The sequence below is a fragment of the Lacerta agilis genome, chromosome 2, assembly GCF_009819535.1.
Source record: "Lacerta agilis isolate rLacAgi1 chromosome 2, rLacAgi1.pri, whole genome shotgun sequence".
NCBI classification, from domain to species: domain Eukaryota; kingdom Metazoa; phylum Chordata; class Lepidosauria; order Squamata; family Lacertidae; genus Lacerta; species Lacerta agilis.
Window position 1 is genome coordinate 88,804,140 of NC_046313.1, and position 21,612 is coordinate 88,825,751.

The 21,612-nt window shown below is 41.3% G+C and overlaps 1 protein-coding gene across 6 annotated transcripts in view; it reads right to left on the minus strand.

Annotated features, from left to right (window-relative positions):
• Nucleotides 1-21,612, minus strand: part of CNTN4 (contactin 4) — a 514,690-nt gene that overhangs the window by 15,173 nt on the left and 477,905 nt on the right. For 5 of the 6 annotated variants that reach the window (XM_033141190.1, XM_033141189.1, XM_033141192.1 and 2 more), the window contains 4 exons: nucleotides 12,659-12,834; nucleotides 6,625-6,745; nucleotides 611-769; nucleotides 75-224 (listed from right to left, as the gene is read on the minus strand). In XM_033141190.1, the coding sequence (XP_032997081.1) occupies nucleotides 75-224; nucleotides 611-769; nucleotides 6,625-6,745; nucleotides 12,659-12,834 (606 nt within the window). The remainder of the gene's footprint in view (nucleotides 1-74; nucleotides 225-610; nucleotides 770-6,624; nucleotides 6,746-12,658; nucleotides 12,835-21,612) is intronic. The other variant, XM_033141194.1, reaches the window with a different exon arrangement.

The window sequence follows — 21,612 nt, forward strand, 5'->3', positions numbered from 1 at the left end:
AAAGTAGTTATTCAATGGAAGTGTCAAAGACTGATTAAAATGCCAAATGCAGCATTTCAGCTTCTACTACTTACGGGCCTCTTCAGTTCTCCGTTTCTCTGATGGTTTGCTTGGCTCTCCAATCCCAATAAGGCTGGCGGCAACTACCCGGAATTCATACTCAACCCACGGGTTTAAACTCACTACTGTTGCCGTAAATGTGTTTCCATCTATGGTGTCGGGCACTAGGGGAGAAAAGCATAGGTCAAGAATGTAAGAATGCCCAATGGTTACCAAATAATGAAATATTTGGGTTAAAAACAAAAAGAAGGGGGGAGGGACAGAATGTAGACTCTAGAAATAAGCCATTAGTTGGCTTCTCTTTTTTCTGTTTGCTAAATTTGGTAATTGATAATTTTGCTAATCTTTGCTAAATTTGGGGTGAAAAAACATATTGAGAAAGACATAAGATGTAAATTAGTGAATGTTATGTTCCATTCAGTCACAAGAAGAGAACTGGGTCAGACCAACACTGCTTCTTCCCCATAACCAGAAATCCCATGGGCTCATGGAAAACGGTTAAAGCAAGCTTCAGTGGTCATATTCTGCATGTTCTAAGATGTCTAGTTACCTGTGTTGACTGCTTGCCATCCCACAGAAAATGGGGTCCTTGCTTGAATAACATATGTTGTAATGGGACTGCGATTATCTGCTCCTGGCCTCCAGGATACCTGAGCTGTAGTGTCTGTGATTTCATCAATTGTCACAGCTTCGGGCGGACCTGGTGGACCTGTTATGAAACACACATAACACAAGTTTCAAATATCCTCAATGAGACACACCCTGCATGTAAAATATCTCACATCATGTACTAAGAAGTAACAAGACTTTACCTTTCAGCACAAGGTTTAAGTTAATAGTTTTCAGTATGCCGAGAAGTCTTTTAAAACAGATTAAACAATGACATCATTGGGATACTTCGGACAATATATTTTTAATTTGGACCACTTATAGTTCCCTCCAGCAAGAATGAATTTCCATAATGTGCACTCTTTTTTCTGAGCTTATTATCGCACAGATAATCAAACATTAACCACAGTGGCTAAAGCTACATATTTTATAGTGGATTAAATACATGCATAGTTGCTTTTGCTCTTGGACACTCACTTTTATCTCCTATAGATAGTGAGATGCTGACTGCTTACACATTTTTTATATATATATAAAAAGAAGCCTTTAGGAAAAGTAGCAGATAGGGACCCCAAAATTGCATTTTGTCATAGTTAAAAATATGAGGCTTGTGAGGCAAGGCCTAGAAACTTTGCGAGATATCAGCTTCAGGATTATGTTAAATAAATGAATGTCAGTGCAATCCTATGCACATTCACTCTGAAATACAGTGGTACCTCTGGTTACAAATGGGATCTGTTCTGGAGCCCCGTTCGCAACCTGAAAGGTCCACAACCTGAAGTGCCGCGTCTGCGCATGTGTGCGATGCGCTTCTGTGCATGTGCGTGGCATCATTTTGCATGTCTGCGCATGTGCGAATTGCCAAACCCGGAAGTAACCCGTTCCGGTACTTCCGAGCTTGCCGTATTCGTATCCCGTGACGAACGCAACCTGAAGCATTCGTAACACAAGGTACGACTGTAAGCCTCATTATGTTCAGCACTTGTAATTAAACATTTCAAAGATTGAAATATCATGATTTAGTCACCTATTTTTAATGCCTAACCTTCTAGTGCTTGAATTTCCATTCAAACAGTTCAATAAAAAAGCCACAGCCTGTTTTGCAACTCCTGAGTAAATTAAGTCATTTTAAAACCATAATTTGAAATGTAACCACTGCAGTATAACTTTACCCCTCAGCACTCTATGAAATCAGTTCTGAATAAGGTTGTACTGTGTGCCTCCAGCAAGAATACTTAGTAGTCCTTGCTTTCACAGCTGGTCGGTCTTCCTAGATCTGCCAGTTCAAAGGCAGAATGGTGGCTTATTATAGCATTACCTAGCATGATGTACTTTACAAATTACATCTCCCTAATGGTCATTAGATGGAACAATTGATTATAGGAAAATATGAGGCACCTCAAAGTATACTTTGATTTCAGAGCTTTCTCAATTGAATTCTTACTGAAATCAATTTTGATGGGTTTATCTTGTTCTGCTATGGATAGTCCAACTTACTTACTTACTTACTTAACTGACAGACAGAACAATATTTCTGGATGAGGTTGCCAAAATATGATTTTTATCGAACAAGCAAGACAACTATATAACATCTAAAATGGCTGTTTGTGCAGCAACAGCCAGAAACAGTCATAAAGTGTTGTTGTTGTTGTTTAAAAATGATATAGTTTGCAATAACAGAGACTCTGATCTAAAGCTCTACATTCTGTGATAGCCCCGTCCATAATGGAATTCTCTGTTTTGTATTTTAAGCTCTGCTGCCAGCCTATGTTTAATAGAAGATGCAAAGCCTATGGTTTAAAATAAAAAATGGACTGAGACTGAAGTCCTAAACACATTTATTTGTGAGTACACATGTGGAGGAGGATGCAGTCTTTACACACCTAAGAGCAAGCCCAAATAAACACGTATAGGATTGCACTGTTTTGACTTTGCTATTTTTAAACCCTATTATTAAAGGTTAGAAATGGGGTGTAAAACACCCGCCTGAAGACATAACCAAGAACCTTGGAGGCCACATTAAAATTCTGTCATTTGTGGCTTTCTAACTGATCCTGCTTTACAACTTTTGAAGCAAGGCAGTGACCGACTCATATTTAGTGTATAGGTTAGTGAAGATTCTCAAATTGTTAAAATGGAACGCCTGCAGTAAAGTTCACCAACTGAGTGCCCACGTAAGCTTACATTGGTGTCCCTGGACATGCCCCCCCAACTCGGAGCTTTCATTTTTTTTCTATTCCTCATAGAAAAGAAAGTTAGGAAGCAAAATGTACATGCACCTTTGCAAGTAATTTCTGTGAAATGAGCCACCTTGGCTGCTTCCACCTTTCATTGTTTCTGGACAGAGCTGTGATTGGTAAATGAACTGTTTACACACATTCTGGGGTCCTAAAGAGGTACAGTTTTCATCTCCCCTTTAGTGCACTTTTCCTGCTCTCGTCTTATTTTATAGTCTTTCTGCAGCTTGTCCTTCCTTTTCTCTAGCAATCAGGATGCATCTATCCTGTGGTTGGGTAGTCTTCTGCAAATATTACTATACAATATATGTGGATGTTGTTAAAGAATAGCAACTCCCTCTAAAAAGAAATGTGAAAACTTTGCAAGGAGGCTTAGTCCAATATGACATATCATGGATGCTTTCGTTGAGATTCCATAAGAAGAAGAAGAAGAAGAGGAGGAGGAGTTTGGACTTGCTACCCCACCTTTCATTCCCCTTAAGGAGTCTCAAAGCAGTTCACAATCTCCTTTCCCTTCCTCCCCCACAACAAACACTCTGTAAAGTGAGTGGGGCTGAGAGACTTCAGAGTATGACTAGCCCAAGGTCACCCAGCAGCTGTATGTGGAGGAGCGGGGACGCGAACCTGGTTCACCAGGTTATGAGTCCACCGCTCTTAACCACTACACCATGCTGGCATTGCAGGGGCTTGGATGAGAAGACCCTCGGGATCCCTTCTGACTACAGTTCTATGATTCTTATGCCCTTCCTTTCAAAGAGTTTTGTACTCTGCTACAAAGGGCTCTGTAAAGTTCCTCTGGTGGCTGCATTCCATAGGTGGTAAACACGTTCACAGTATATCTCACTAGTTGCACCTTGGTTTTCAAATCCCTTGTGACTTGAACGTTTTGGCTCCCGAATGCTGCAAACCCGAAAGTGAGTGTTCCGGTTTGCAAACTTTTTTTGGAAGCCGAACGTCTGAAGTGGCTTCCGATTGAGTGCTGGAAGCTCCTGCAGCCAACTGGAAGCTGTATCTTGGTTTTCGAATGTTTTTCGGGAGTCGAATGGACTTCCGGAACAGATTCCATTCGAGAACCAAGGTACGACTACTAGTTTCAAGGGATAAAAGTCGTAACTCTCCTTCTCAAGCACCCATACAGAGTGAGTCTGATACTTCCAAGTTCTCCTATATTTGGGAATGCAACTTTGATCATAACAGTTTTGCCAAGTTCTATCCTGAAAGTGGTTTCTGGCATCCCAAGAGGAGTGTCCATAGATGTGCTCTCCCACACGGCTTCATGGTGAGAGAAGCCCCCCCCCCCCCCGCTTGACCAAGCAAAAGCTCTTCCCCCAGGTTTGGAGATACCTGCTAAAATATTCTGCTTTGACATACATAAAATGCTTACTAGTTAAAAAAAAGGGGGTACAATCCTATCACCAGAATCCAGAAGAGAGGTTGTTAGAGAGATGAAGCAGAAGGCCATAGATGCATGTACTACATTAAAACATAGCTGATTTATTTGGAGGCGAGTTTCTATTGGCAACAACCCAAGAAATTCAGAAAACCTATGCTAAGCTAAAGTAGAGAGTGATTGAAAGTATCACAGATCTCTTAGTTTTTGTCAACTGTAATGTATTTCAGTGAAATTCAACAATGTAGTGACAGTAATAATTTTAAGTGTAGCATAAACAGAATCATAGCTATAACTAGTTTTTTTTCCTGTTCAAGTCAAGTTCTAAGTATTTGACTAGACAGGCCTGTGTCTTTCCATCGCTAGCTGTTATCAGCAGGTGAGGTAAAAGCTTGAGTTACTGCTCTTTTCTCCTCTCCAGCAGATGGTGCAATGTGCAAAGAAAATTCCTTTTGGAAGAAGGAGGGGTGTGGGGAGAAGGAAATTCGCAGGAATAAAGTCATTAGCTGAATTTGCAGGCTCCTTGCAATATATTCTCCTCTAACAGACTCCTAGCAAAATTTAAGATTATTCCCTACAAAATGATGCATATACTTTTGGTTAAGAACTTCAAGTATTACGGGGATTTTAAATATTTAGCAGCCTAATGTATTGGTATTTAAACTGCTCATTGGGCCTCGTCCTCATTAAATGGAGTGTGCATTTAGTGCAGCAACAATATATCTTGCTCCCATGAGGGAACAGCTGATAAACCACTGCTGTCTTCTTAAATGGACAATGATCACGTTCCCTATTCTCTCTCCTGGCAAGAGGAAGATGGCTTCTTCTCTGGATTTCAAGAGGTTTATGTACGGACCACAGCGTTCATATTCAAAAGCACAACACACTTGATCAAAAGCATGAGATAATTAAGGATGATGTCGGCAACTTAAATCTATATAAGGTAGTGAGCTGAGAATAAACTGAGCGAACTTTCCTTGCTTAAATGGCTCAATATGGCCATCATAATGTATTATAAAACTAGTCCTTTCTTCGATATGGGTGGAATCCCCAGACAACCTGCTATTCCAACAAAGCCTAAGGTGAATGTGCTTCGGCCAGGGGTATCCCAAATCACTCCCTGGTCCCAAACTGTTTTCAGGACTCTCTCGTGCCATATGAGCTTGCCTGTGCAGAGGCTCTTTTATCTGATTCCTTGCCATCGTAGAGTATGCTGTAATAGGGGGAGGGAAAGAGAGACACTGCTTTCTTGGTTGTGGTGCTCTTCTGTTACCATTCTGTCTCTTGCTTTATACAGTAGGTCAGGGTGGGGAAGCTCTTGCTTGTAAGCCTAAATCATGGGTAGGCAAACTAAGGCCCATGGGCTGGATCAGGTCCAAATTCCTCCAGGGTCTGGCCCACAGACAGTCTGGGAATTGCCGCATGGATCGCCAGCACATGCATTCTTTCCCTCTCCCTCACACGGCGGCGGCTCCTCCCTCCCCCCTCCTGGCTTCTCCGCGCCCTGCCTAGAGGAGGAAGGGGGCTGGGCTTTGTTGGTGCCAGCAGCAGCAGCAGCGCTTGAACAGCCACCGCTGGCAAGACACAGGTAAGCAGCCACCGGGGCTCGTGGGGCTCTTACATCATCCCCCCCCCAAAAAAAATATAGTCCGGCCCCTCACAAGGTCTGAGGGACAGTGGACTGGCCCCCTGCTGAAAAAGTCTACTGATCCCTAGCCTAAGTGGTCTTGTGAGCTTTTATCAGCCAAGGTGCACCTGCCCGCCCTACACCTGACATCTGGTGCGTAGTAAGAAAAGACATGGCTGTACCAAAATGGGGGTTCATTGATCCTTTGAAAGAGCTACCATGGCTATCGGTGACCCACTGAAGTTCCACAGGAAGGCAGTATGTGCCTATGCAAATTTTGTAAAAGGGCAAAACTTCCAAGCAAATTGCCACTGCTTGACCCTAGCTGAAATGCAATGAGGTGAATCTATTCACACCAAGGGGTACAGGGAATCAGTCCATGCACAAGCCCTCAGGGTTTTCAGCGAAGTACGTTCTCACATAACAAGCTGCCTCCGCGCACATCCAAATTCAGCAAATTAACACCGCCATCAACATTTCAAACATAACTAAATAAATAATTAGCGCATGTTGTTACCATTTAAGGTTCGATAGAAGACCCCCCCCCCTTCCATATTTTGTACCAAATAATCAGTGGTACTTCATAGGCTGCTAGTTATCAAGCGTAGTAAACTCTCAAGCTGTGCTTTATGTTATTATCCATAGCAGCGGTTGGTGGGAACAGTAGTTTTACTACAACAACGGCAACAAAATTCAAATACCTCTTACAATCAGGTCTGCAGCAGCTGATAGCTTGTCCACACTTGTTTGCACCATGCAGACGTATTTTCCAGCGTGATTCAGCTGGATGCTTCTGATCATCAAATCACCAGCTGAATCCTGCTGATAAAGTAAGGGAAAGTGGTTACAATTACTTTTTAATGAGCTCTAAACATCATTATCACATGAAGGACAACTGTGGCTAATGGATTTATTTTACATCGGCTGATGAAAATGCTCATAATGCAACCCATAGCCTATTTAATATATGTGAGCTTTCCTTGAAGATAAGAGCTGAAAGTATGGTTGCCTATCAGGGACACAGGAGCTTCGGGTCAATCAAATTGTTACCGCAAATGTGATATGACGGGGTGGGGGTGGGGGGAACGGTGGACTGTGCTCTGCCATACTCCAGACATCCAGTTTATAGCCTTCATTGCTATTCAGATGTCTGTATTCCTCCTACATCCATTTAACAAGTGAGCACCAGCCCAAATTGGGACGCATTTGTTAACGGCTTCCACAGTCTTTGTGCCGCAGCCAGCATTTCGATTGCCTGGCTTTTGTATTAAAAGGTCATGAGGACAGTGCTCTCTGAGGACATTTGAATCACCTAGCAGGAAAGAAGGATAATTTGTTTTTCCAAATGCCAAATGCTCATGTATGATTAGCAATTGTAGGTAACTAATTATGGTTCTGCATGATTGTGTGACTCCAAAAACACACACACCCAAACAGATTTTCTCTGTCCACCAGGCACAGTGCTTAACAAGTTAGAAATCTAAGCATAAGATTGCAGTTGAAGCCTTTTAATTGAGAGATATTAATATAGTACATATTTTGGGGTTTGGGGATACAATTATTGTGTAATTGCAAGCCACAGCTGTTGTCGCCACTGCTATGCCTCCTGCAGGGCAGAACTTTTAAATGATTTATTTTATCTTCCACAGCTTTTCGCATTTCAGCACCTGTCTTGATAGTCAAGGGATGGCAGCTAATGTTTGCAACTGCAATTTCCTCTTCTGTTTGTGGGATGAAAACCAGTATGGCTTAGAGTTTACCTTGGATCTGGGATGGCTGGGTCCAGGTAGCACCTGCTTAACAGGGCAGCCTTGGGCAAATTACTAGCGCTTGGCCTCAGCTCATCTTAAAATAGCTGATGACCATTTTACATGAGGTAAAAAAATAAATAAAGGCAAAGGGTAAAGCATTTTGAAAACAAAAATGCTTTATAAGTACCAGCAACACTGACTACTATTCAATTGGCTTTAAAATGAGACTTCCGGCGGCTGACGCCATTACGGGTGGTCGCGGGTTGCTTCGGCTCCGAAGCACCCGGTCCATCCCGGGGGTTAGGAGCCCCGCTGCCGCAAAGCGGGGCTCCGGTTGGGGTGCGGGAAGAGCGTCCCGCACCCTGGGCTCCCCGGCTGTGCCCGCTGTGGCTCCGAACCCTTCCCTCGCTCCCCCTGTAAAGGGGGAGTGGGGGTGAAGGGACTACGGAGCCGGGCTTTAGGGGACATGCCCCAACCGGGATGCAAATGCGGCGACAAATCCCGAATTGAGCGTCGAAGTTCTACCTGTGATGTTTCGATCTGAAGAACCCGGTAGTTGTGAGTACTAGAATTGGACTTTATAGTATGTTTTTTGGACGACCCGGGGGAAAGAGAAAGGCAGCCTGCCTCCCTCCCCTCGGATGAAACAAGTTAACCAGTTTGAGTGACTGCTGCTACAGAACTGGTTACAAAGTATTTGAAGTTTGATGAGTGAGACTGTTAAAATTTCCCTCCGGGGAGCAGATTGGTGAAAGATATTTCCATTTAAAGTTTCAGTCTTTGTACTCTGGCTTCAGGAAAAAATGGCGACGAAAAGTTTAAACTGAGGTGAAAAACAACTCTCACAAAGGAAGAACATAGAGATAGGAACTGCAATTTGATACTTACTTCCACCCCCCTCCTCCGTCATGCTGAACTTTGTTTTCGAACTTGTTTTCAACCCTGGATTAACGGATGAACAAAGGATCACCGAGCTGAGAGTGGAACTTATTTATCGGAGGGTGAAAGTCTTGTGTGGGGAACTGAAAGGAGGTTTACTTCCCACAGAGGAGGCTTTTAAAAATTTTGATACTTTGGAAGGACACCTTTGCAAGGAGCTGAGGGGGCTGTTTGAAGGATGGAGAGAAGTGGAGGGGCTACTCCGGGAAAAATGTTCGTTTTTGGGGGGTGGCAGCCCCAAGACGACGATAGGATTTGTTATATCCAGTCCCCGAGGTGTGAGCTCGGGGGCAAGGGACAAAGAATTAAGATATTTACAAGAAGAAGAAGAATGGTTTCAAGAAACGGAGAAGCCGAAAGAAGATGAATTGGATACCCTGAAACTCGTTGCAAAGAGTGTTCTGAACTGTGCCTGGATCTGTGGTCACTTGGAAAAAGAGGACAATGGGGAACTTGGCTCTGGTGTCACCAGGAAAAAGATAATGGACAGAGGGGGTGTGGGGTGAAGTACTAAGTAAAATACGGTTTGATATGATGTTCTGGAATCGGAGTGTGAAGACCCATAGTTTTTTTTTTTTTTCTAGTTTTGTTTTTTATAAGAAAGGAGATATCTGAAGTTATATGTTATTAGCAGCAGATTAAAGGACAAAGGAATAAGCTAAGAATTAATTAAAAAATTTTATGATGATTTTTGAGGAGATGTTGTCAGTATACTTAGTACAGGATGAAGTATAGAATAAGTTGATTAAGACAATTGTTGTATTTTATAAATATAATTGTGCTATATTTTTAGAAGCAATGGTTAAAGAAATAGGTTAAGGTTATAAAACCGAAGGTGAAAAGGCAGGGGAAGTCACGGTCAAGATTCGGAAAAAGAAATTTTTTGATGAGAGGTTCCAATAAGAGGAAGAAGCTTGGCAATGTTTGTATCTGTTTTATAAGTTTATTTGTTTTGTATTTGTATAATTGTTGGTGGGGATTTGGGTTTATGTGGTATAAGAAAAAATGTCAATAAATTCTCATAAAATGAACTACCGTACTTTCCCGTGTATATGACTAGGATTTTTTACTAAAAAATAATAATGTTAAAAATAAAGTTAAAGGGGGGGCGCAGTCTTATACACAGGGGCAATCTTCCCCCATTTTCTTAATTTTGAGTCCCCAAAAATAGGGGGTATCTTATACACGGAAAAATATGTTTTAAAAGCCTTGACTACAAGTAGGGGCAGGCAGATGTGTCAATTTCAATTTCTTTCAGTTTTCTCAATATCAAATTCAGGATTTTTAAATCCTTGTGAAAGTTCATCTTCAATTTTTCATTCTATACCTACTTTTTCCAAAGCATTTCCCCCTAATATAATACATCTTCTCATGCTATTTCACAATAGCATGTACATTTTTTATGTGTTCTCTACCCTGGTATATGCATTTTTTTTGTCCCCTTACTTGCCAGGAAAAATGAACTGCAAAATTTAAAGAAGTGCAGATTTCAAAGGAATGCTATGTTTTGATCCATGTACTGTTTCAGAAAGTATGAATTGGGTAGATTTGCCCTTAATTGAGAACTGAACCAAATTTCTCCCCATACCTAAATACAAGCTACCAAAGCCAAGCAAAACACCCTGCTGTACTCCAGCTGTGTCACACTCATTTTCCATCTATATGTGTATGCAACTTAGCATGTGGACAGAACAGAAATTTGTTTGGATGTAATGCTAAACCATGGTTTACTGCCACATGCCAGTGTCTTAACAAGCCTCAGGCTCATTATTTCCTCACCTCTTCTCTTCAGATGGAGTAGTAAGGAGATCAAAAGCTTTCACTTACCTTTTTAAACAGAACCAGTTTCTCATTATGTTTGAATTCAAGGAACTCTGGTTAGTTTAAACTTGTTTGAGAACAAACAGCAGTCACAAATCAAGGTTTGGTCACAGCTTTTTTCCCCCAGGAACCGTAGTTCCCCTGAATTCAGATGTAATGAAGAATTCTGATTAGTTTAAAACAGGAAGGGAAGGCTTCTCATCATGCTTATGCCAGAGAAGAGGCATGGGAGGAAGCATGCAAGCCAGAGGCTTGGTGTCGCTCTTGCATGTAGTGCTTAAACTAGGAGAAACTCAAAGAAGCATTGCATTACAGGATGGATTAAGCAGTGGCTAGGATCCAAAGAGCTGCTCATGAAAGGGGCTTGCACCAGCCCAGTGGAAATATTTTCTTCCATTTCAACAGCTGTCTCCTACGTCGTATCACAAGCTGTGTTTGAAGTTCCCTTTGATTATAAAGCAGTTTGCCATACATGCGGAGATCAGGGAGGGGGCAGCTGTTTGGTAAGTCTAAGGGCTCCTTGTGATCATGAACAGTACCAGTTCTATAGCTCTTTGGATTCTGGTCCAAGTTTCCAAAATGTTTCTGAGGCTTGGTTCCCTTAACAGCCAGGGACAAGGGGTGATTATGAGGATGGTTTAGAAGATGCTGTAGCAGCTTCTTGGATCATCTCTGGAACTCAAAGCATGGCTGAAAGTCTACATATGCTAGACAGTTGCAGAAGAAGAAGGGATAAAATAGAGCCTGATTATGTGGGCAGGATTTATTGAAAGGCTGTAGGTAAGTTTCTGGGCTGTGGTGAAAAGGGTAAAGACAAAGTCATGTGCAGTCTCCTTATGATGCCACCAGAGCTGTACATTCCCATACAGGAGCCACTTGCATTATATGTAGTACAGAACCCACCCATTCTTATGTCAGCTTCAAAGAACAGCTTGCTGTCTCTGCCATTTTGGATTTTGGTAACACATATCCTAAATATAAGCTGATCTCCATTATATAGAAAAGGTAGCAATCTGCCTCTCAGACACCATCTGTGGCTTCCTGCTTAGCAGTAACGGGTGGTATGCAAATAAGTATTACTCAGAGTAGATCTGCCGAAATTAATTGACCTAACATATTCGTGTTCATTAATTTCAGTGGGTCCACTTCCGTGTTGAGCTTAGCTGAATGTCATCCAATATCTTTTTTTAAGCTGCCAGCTTTAGTAGTGCAGAGGAATACTGGCGATGGTGGGGTTTCACTGCAGCACATGCCCTCAGCTCCACCTTAAACGGTAGTAAGCTACTGCTTGCAGTCCTCCAGCAGTCAGGAGAAAGGCCCTCAAACAAGCCATTTCGAAGCAGTGCAGCAGGAACTTGGCATCTGCTTGATGCTAAGCTCCATGGATCCCATGAGGGTCTAACCCAGGGTTTTCCAAATTGGGTCTCCAGCTGTTTTTGGAATATAATTCCCATCATCCCTGGACACTGCTAGCTAGGGATGATGGGAGTTGTAGTCCAAAAACAGCTGGAGACCCAAGTTTGGAAAACCCTTTGTTGGCCCCTGAGCTACACCACCTTGGAACTGATGGAGCAAAAGAAAAATGGTGATAAGGCACTCTTCCCATCTCACTGGTGGCAGAAGCTGGCAGGGTTTTGGGTCCAGCAGAGGATTCAGTATCCCACTCTTCCCATGTCCCTCATTAGGAGTGGTCAGTTAAACATGGGTTTGTTTTACAACAGGTGTATCTATTCAGTGCACGCATTCACACTGATATTCTTAAACAGTACTAGTTTATACCTGCAGAAAAGTACTTCTGTTCTGATTGCACTGTCAGCTCAAGGGAGAGTGAACTAAACTGGCACTGCAGAAAGTACTAAAATGAAATATTTCATGGCTGGAGTTATGTTGCATACTATTACAGTTTGAGTGTGTAGCTGCGTACATACCCAGTGTTGGAAGCTGACAGAGGCTGCATGCATACTATACTTTTAAAACACGTTCATAGCACATTTCCCACACTCAAGGAATTCTGGGGGATGTAGTTTGTTAAGAGTTGCTTGGAACTGTAACTCTGTGAGGGGTAAAATGCAGTGCCCAGAATCCTTTGAGGGGAGGAAATGTGCTCTAAAGATATAAAAACAGCTAGAGTTGTAGGTCTGCCCATAAACATATCTTGCTCATTGCTGAAATTCTCATCACTCATAACGAATTGCCTTGGTGGATTACTAATAGTGATACTTACCCCTCCAACTCTTTCGAAGTGATCCCCATCTTTTTCAAAGTCTATCAGGTGTCCATTAAATGACCAAGTAAATAGAATATCTAGCGGGTGATCATGAGATACCTGGCAAGGCAGAAGAATACTTTCGCCAGCAGTGACATCCATGCTGTTAGGTGCCACCATAAATCGTGTTGGATCTGCAGGTAATAAAGAGCACAAAAGAAAGTAACTCACCTGATTTAAACAGTAACAACAACAACACAGAGAGAGATTACAGCTCTTAAGTGGTCCTTAACTAGAACAGGTTCAATGAGGTTTATACCAACAATATGACCAGTAGTAAAAGGTAAATGACCCCTGGACAGTTGAGTCCAGTCAAAGGCGGCTGGGATTCAGGCCGATGGAGCTAGTGTTTGTCCGCAGACGGGTCATGTGGCCAGCAGGACTAAACCCTTCTGGCGCAATGGGACACCGTGATGAGTGCCAGAGTGCACGGAAACGCCATTTACCTTCTGGCTGCAGCGGTACCTATTTATCTACTCACACTGGGTAGTAGTATCAGGTCACTGTACTGTTCCACACTGACAAGTGGAGAATAAACTGAGCTAGTAGTTTGGTCAGTGCAGAGACAAGTTGTCATTACTATTGAAAGTTACAGCTTGAGTGTATTTACTGCTGTATGGGTTTAAGTGTACCCCAAATTAAAATAAGGATGGATTGACAAAATTGAGTTGTATGCAACATTAGTCTTTATTGAAGTTCATGAATATGGCTAACTTAGGTCCATTAATTTCAATGTATCTACTCTGACTATAGCTTAGTTGGATGCAACTTACTGTGTTCTTTCTTAAAATCTCTGGTTTAAATACAGGTGATTATTTTGATTTTAGTGTATTTCTCTTGCTTTTTAATTTTTAGAAACAAAACAAAACGTGTCAACTTATAAAATCATCAACCAGGAAAATCCAGAAAGGCAGTTATGCTCATAGCCGTATACAAATAAAAAACATGCTACAGAACCATACAGAGTAAAGGTATATCTAGCCAGATTAAGCACTTTTATATCCCATTGTTTTCAGTGGAAAGCTAAGCATGGACCAACGGTCAGGTAGTCCAACCCCTGCAATGCAGGAATCTCAACTAAAGCATCCATGACAGATGGCCATCCAAGCAATCTGTAATGAAAGAGAGTCCATTCCACTGTCAAACAGCTCTTACTGTCAGAAAGTTCTTCCTGAAGTTGAGTCAGAATCTCCTTTCTTGTAATAGGAATCCATTGGTTCGGGTCCTATCCTCTGGAGCAGGAGAAAACAAGCTTGCTCCATCTTCCATGTTACAGCTCTTTAGATATTTGAAGATGGCTATCATATCTCCTCTCAGTCTTCTCTTATCCAGCCAAACATACCCAGCTCTCTCAACCGTTCCCCCTAAAGCTTGGTTTCCAGACCCTTGATCATCTTTGTCACCCTCCCTTGAAGCTAAGTAGGTGTTGAGCAGTTCTGCCTTTTCCCTGTCGCCCAATAGCATCTCTCCATTTTCACTTGCCCAACAAATTATTTCCTGATAATGCATTGTGTTTTGGTAGCAAGACCTCTGTGTTGTGTGGTGTGTGAAGTACAATTGTGGTTAAACTAAATTAAACAAGGTAAGAATAAAATATAACCAATAAACGTGTATTTTCAAAGTTTATAGAATTTACAGCGAGTTGCTGGTGACAAAGCAGTAAAAGTTTTTTAAATGGCAGGTTTGTGCAACCTTAATCTGCATGATGATAATAAAGTATGGGCCCTATCTTTTTGAAACTGTCACACACTTTTTGTTACATCTAAATATATTAAACATTTACAACCCAGAAGCATATGGTACCATGTAGTAAAAACTGAATATTCTGCTCATATAAATAGTGAATTATTGTAAGGAATGTCTAGTCTTTGAGTCTAAACAAAATACAGTGTCATGGTTTCTCCAATAAGAACCCCAGGAAATGATTTTATTAATAGATAATATTTACATCTAGCCAATACACACAACCCAGGTAGCCAATGATATGTTGTAATCATGAATAATGCAAGTATAAGGGTGGAACTATATGGTCTAAAAAACTTATATCATGTTTCCAAAGTGGAAAAATGGGACCTATTTCTCCAAATGGAAGCTTCATGCCAAAATCTCCGTGCACAGTGCATAGTGGAATGAACAACATGGCCTGGTCACGTCATTAGGCTGAGCATCTCTCCATCTGCCCATCAACAGGCAGTGATGCAGACTGGGAAGAAATACACCATATAATGACAGGAGGACTCAAAGTGACTTGTACCACACCTTTCCAAAGTGGGTACACGACACAGAGCTGCTACTTCACTAGTACGCCCAAGTTTCTTCTAACATATTGTTCTCACCTATGGAAAGAAAGGAAGTATTTGATGCAACATATCAAGAGTCCTTGGGCCACCCTACTACATACCCTGTTTCTCCTAAAATAAGACATGGCCATAAAATAAGCCATAGCAGGATTTCTATGCATTTGCGAAATATAAGCCGTGCCCAAAAATAAGCCATACCCCGAAAATAAGCCATAGTGACGTGGTACCTCCCATTAAAACAGCCTGGAGAGGCGTGGCTATGCAGCGTACCGATGTGACACGGTTAAAATAAGACATCCCCTGAAAATAAGCCATACTGTGTTTTGTTGAGCGAAAAAAAATATAAGACGGTGTCTTATTTTAGGAGAAACATGGGGTATTTAGTTGATCTCTTAGTTATGCTCAGCAACCACTTCTAGGTTTGATGGAAGTCTGCAATAGAGATGGCAACATTATCTCCGTATCAGAAGCAATATGCCACTGAATATCAGCTAGCAATATAGCATGCTACCTTATACCAAGGCAGACCTGTGGTTTGTCAGTAGTGTCTACACTGATTGACAGTGGCTCTCCAGCATTTCAGAGAGAAGTCTCTCCCAGCCATACCAGGAGATGCTGGGGATTGACCTTGGAACCTTCTGCATGCTCTCCCACAGAGCCACTTTGAGAACAGAATGCTGAGCTAGATTGGCCTCTGGTGTTTATAAGAAGTTCTCAGTAGGACTCTCCTTAGGTTGTTAGAATCATGCCATTTCTGAACATTTGTTTCCCTGACATCCCTTTGTAACGAAACACCATGCAGGGTTTCAGATAAAATTAGGACTTTTAAAACCTTGGATGAGGCAGATGTAAGTTCTACTGAGGACTTAAAATCCGATTACAGACAATTGGATGAGTTTCACTGTATTTACAAAGGAAAAGTACACCAAGGAAAGATGAGATTCGGGAGGCTCTTATCAGGGCCTCTCATCTATATGAGTCTCATTCAAGCTGAGGGAAGTTTAAGGGTAGGTTTTCTGACGAATTCCAGGCGACTCACAGCAACCTCTCAATGATTTGCTGTATTGCTTTAGGCAAGTAAGTTAATTGCAATGCTCCTCGGTTTCTTTTTCAGCACAAGGAAGCAGCATTTATCCACTTGACGTGATTTAATGAGGCCCAGTTAACAAATATGAACAGAGGAATAAGTTTCTCTAATGATTTTAGGAAATAGAAATGGCTTAGGTTAGACATCTAGTAGAGAAGAGGTCCAGAATTCACCACTCAGTACATGGATTCCAGGTGTAATTCATTTGTCATTACAGAAATCCATTCCTTTCCCTACCCCTTTCAACGCTTTTCTTAATACCAACAAAACTGCAACATCGACATTCTACAAATACTCAACAAAGGGGAAGCTGTGCTATTACAGGCCGAGTCCACCCACTTTATCATTATCCTTTAATCACAGTCATTTTGAGAGCCAAATTGGCTACCTTAACATGTGATCTCAACATGTGTTGTGTCCCTAAATGGCCAATCCACTTGGTCCTCTCCAAAATGTCATACTATAAGTGAGATAGATGACAATGAAAACACTATGACTGTACTGCCATACAAATGGAAGGGTATCTGATCCAGGGGGCGTGTCCATAATTGAAGTAAGGGGGAGGAGATTTTTACAATTCCCCCTCTCCTGTAGCCCTCTTCACCGCTCCATCTAGAAAATTGTGTGAGCTGCAGGAGGAAGCCGAGGTGAGGAAAACTCACCTCCACTCTACATCCATTAGAGAGCCTCCACTAGATTAATGACTATTATATGAACAGAAAAACACAATTGGCTACAACCCTTCATCTTTACAAGGGCTACTTAAATAGTATGTATGAGTAATTTTTGCACTCATTAAATGCAACCATCCATTCCTTGGTTTGTTTTCGTCTGTTGATTTCCTGAATTTTGGTAATACGTAGCCACAATCTTTTTTAAATTTTATGTTATAAGAAACTTCATTTTTACTAGTATCAGCCTCTAACTTGTAATATACATAGCAACTTTACACCTGGATCACCCGGGTCCCTTCCAATTCTACTGGAGCCTTCATTCTATGAATGAAGTATTCCAACTTCATTGGCAGCAACCTCTATATTTTGCAACTGGAAGGTTTTTTTGTTTTTACCTCTTTGAGATGAGTTCTGAACACCTCATCCAGCTGAACTCACTCAACAAATGCACGATGTCTACAAAAGCAACATTTTTTTTAATTCATTAATGTTTTGTAAAAGCCAGGCAGAGATAAAGTTTGACATATTGCATTTTTGTGAGTGGCTTGATGAAAAATGACACCAGTGTGCAACTCTGATGAAACTTTTTCTAGTCGTATTCATCATGAGCTTAAGCCTTCTGCAAAGCAATTTACAAATCACCCCCAAGGATAAAGCTTACCAATCTGTTTTCAAGGACTTGAAAAAGTGAAAGATATATTTAACGACCTTACTGTAGCAGCAAATGAAAAGTGAAATAGAGAAGTCAAATAAGGGTAGCCAAGTGTGCCTGGGTGTTATGAAGCCAAATGCCAATCACACATAATACATCTGCATTTGTCAAAAGTATTAGTAAGAATGAGCTATTTAATTATGGCATCTTTTATGGAATCCAGCATCATTCTGGCTATCTTCCATTTTTGAAAATCAGCTACTAATATAAAATATTTTTTGCCTTGAGCTTTCCTGGTAAAAAGTCACTCTTTAGTGCGCACACAAAGCAAACATCAGTTAGGGATTTCTGAGGATTGCCATTTGCTCTGATGGAGCTTTGAGAGCGGATTTTCATAGGGAAAGCTCTGGAGCAAAAAGGGCTCTCGGACATGAGCTTTAAAGTATAGTCCATGCCTGGAAAGAGCAGAGGAAAGGTGAGTGTGGATAAGCCTTTAAACATTCTCTGTTGCTTCAGAAGATCTGTGAAATAATCTTCAGAGATAAACTTGCAGTGTAAATATCTCCTCAAAATGAAAGGTGACATATAAATTTGTTTACAAATAAATAAATGCTGAGTACATCAGAAAACACCTCTGACTGCACTGTTCTGTTATAATATTTTTATGTGGACTAGTGTATGGCAAGCTCCCCATTCAAATGCATTTGAATACATAAATTAAAATAACTAATCTTAATCCCCTCTTTTACAAAGGCCTTTTATGAAACCCCTCTACTTATATCCCAGCTGCTTTAAACTGCTTTAAACCAAGGATATAACCAAAGAAGGAATGGTTCCTCTATTCCTCTTCCTTCTAAAGCAATCCTGGCAAGAGGGGTCACACAGCCAGCTGTAGCTATAATCTATCAAATTGCAAACTAAACAGGCTTTGCAGCTGGCAAAATTGGATCCCACCTGCTCATGGTGATGATTAGATATTGTGCCTGTTTACACAGTTGCTTACCTTGGGAAAACAACTGTTTAGCTCATCTCCATCCCTGATTTATTTAGAAGCAAGGTTTCAAGAGGTAAACTGAATGAGAGTTAACTCCTGGCAAAATAAAGGACTCTTGATTTACTTACCTTTCATCCCAAATAAATTATGATGTCAACAATGATAGGCTTGGTTAGACAAGCTGTTGCATTCCATAAAAGCACAAAATAACCTAAATGATCCATAAGTCAACAATTTGTGTGTGTGTGGGTAAAATGCAGTGGAATTCCTTGCATTTATGATATATAATTAAGCTGGAGGAGGGGAATCAGAATCCTTAATTATTAAATTGAATATTTTTTGTGTATTTATGTCTTCCATAAAATAAAATTTTATTTTATTATTTATAAAAGTGTTTATATGCTGCCTTTAGGGGCATAGCCCACCCAATGTGGCTGACAAAATTAAATATGTTAACATCCATAAAACTAAGCACACCAATAGCAGCCACATAACAGTCCATTTAAAAGATTTTAAAGCTATATACAACAGTTAAAACAAATATAAACAATACATGTGACAGCCGTATCAAGACTCAGGACACCAGGAGTGGTCTCTAGACAGGGTATAATTATTAAAAACAATCCAAAAGAGGGGAGTTTTTAACACTCACTTAAAACTTTGCAGCATTGGAGCCATGTGCAGCTTTGAAGGAACATTTAAAAGCTTATGAAAATACTTCTAAGTATTGCATTGCATATTGTTGTACTCAGTAGTCCTACCAGGATGCAATTTTAGCCATGTCTACTCAGAAGTAAGTACCACTGGATTCAATGGGGCTTACTGCCAGGTAAGCAGAGTTAACACTCCAAGCTTAAACTGTAAGATTCCTAAAATGCTTCCTTCATTATGTGTCCCAGAACCAAACTGATCTACAGTATAAGCTTTCAGCTCATCAAAAAGACACTAGCTCTCTTAACTGTAGGTGTCACTGGAAGATCAGAAGAGTTTTGCTTCTGCCCCTGTCAGCAATTTCCTGTATTGCAGCTCTAGTTCTTATCCAAAGAAGGAAACAACAGCGCTGCTTACAGAGCAGAGGATTTTTGCATTGCATGACAACAAAAGCAGCAACAAGGCATTTTGGCTACATTTTAACTCTCTCTCGGAATCTCAAATCTTCCAAGGAGACAATAGACATACATTTCACTTACTAAGCAAGAGTGCAATTTATCTGCTGCAATAAATAAGCAAACATGCAAGCCAGACTTCATAATTAACACTGGCAAATTGCTGACCCTTCTAATTGGCTCTAGCAGCTCCTGAATAATCAGACTCAGTTTCTGGTGCTTTCGTCTTCTCCCTGCCCCCTTCCACCCCCACCCCCCACCACCAGCAAACCTCACTCCAATGAGAGGAGATAATTTTATGTGCCAAAGCCATTTCCTTCTCTTACCAATGCTTCACTCGTTTCTACCTTTGGACAAAGCCTCAAGAAGAGATGTAAAGTACCTAATTTGTGCCATTTTATCCTCTTGTATCTGTGTTCTGGCAGGGCTGGTGTCAGGATTAAGCCCTGTAGGGCACCTGCTGAGGCACCCACTCCAGGGATGACTGGGCATCCCTGGCTACCTTCCTGCCCCATGCTGTCACTACTTAGTCATCTGTGGTCTCCTGACATACAAGCCATGACCAGAATTTGCCTTGCACTTCCCCTCTGGATGGCTGGGTGGACAGAGGGCAAGGAAAGCTAATGTGCACAAGTGAAGAGAAGAGAAACCCACTCAGCTTGCCTAAATGTCCCATCCTCCAAAATCTTCATCCAGCACTTGGTTCTACTTCGCAGTTCTCCATTCTGGCTGATTTACAGGTGTATTCAAACTTCAGCAGTTATACAGCAGGACACCTGACACTTGTTCACAAGAGAAGCACATTCCACGGGGCCTATTCCTCCCTTGAAAAATATCTCAGCAGCAATTAGGATAGAATGAGTTAGGTGCAGATTACTTGGATATGCTTGTTATGTTTATTTTACTCGAGCTCTTCCTTTCCAAAGTGAAGAGTTGGAATGGGTGATATTTGCTAGCAGCACGAACATTGCAGTTGTCGCAAAGCTGCAATGATTTTCTTTTTTAGAATTACAAGCCACCCAGCTGCATAAGTCTGTGAGTAACAAATCATCCAATTTGAAAACAAAAAACCACCCTGGTTTTATATTGATTGTGTGTCCATTAGGAGGCATTGTTTAGAATAAGCAGCTCGGCATTGTCTTATTTGCTTGTTGTAGATCATGCAGAGCTGTGTTGTGTCATGTTAATCTGGAGTACATGACACAGTGGGACACTTATCTGCTGGGGCCTGAAACCAAGCAACAGAAAATAAATCACAGCCTGACACTCAAAAGGCAGGTGCCTTTTTCAACTCCGGCTTCAAATGTAATAAAAACAGCTACAGAGTGAAACAGGCAAAAATAACAGAGAGAGTGCAAGAAGCAATTGGGCAATTTCAGCAAGTCCAAAATATCTACCATGATGTCATTGTAGATAGTTTTAAGGCAAGTAGTGAATAAGCTCTGGTCTATGGGGTCACGAAGAGTCGGACACAACTGAACGACTGAAGAACAACAACAACAAGTGAATAAGAGTTCCAGTTACAATCCAGGTTGCTTTTCTGGTTTGTTTCCAACTATGCAGAATCCGCGGGGGTGGGGGGGCATGCCTTTTAATTTAAATGTCCAAGGATGATGCTTGAAAAGAACAACAACAGTCAGAAATATTTGGGGCATAAGCATGTTGGGGGTAAGCACTTTTTAATCCTACCAATTTTAGTGAGAGAGATCTGAGCATCATAGCCTCCAATGGTCCCATTTCAGCTGATCTCCTGTCCTAGGGAAAACCTCATCCTAACTCTCACAGTCTTCTAGAAGTAGTGATGTTTGTCCTCCCCGTTTTTTGCAGCATGCACATTATTGCTGCTAAACATTTTAACTTTAGTTCTGTGAACCCAGAGAAGCGAAGAAGCCAACATAACATATTCTTTCCATTGTGTCTGTTAATTCCCTCTGTCAGTATACTTTGACTATTAGCTGACTCTTTCTGCTTCTCTAAGCCCCTTGATGTTAGGAGAGAGCCAGCAATAAATCACACAGAGTAAGTGAAGTTAACTCTATTAGAAGAAACAAGCTCTGCTCAGGAGTGCCAGGCCTAAGGAGCACAGCAGCTTCTCTCAG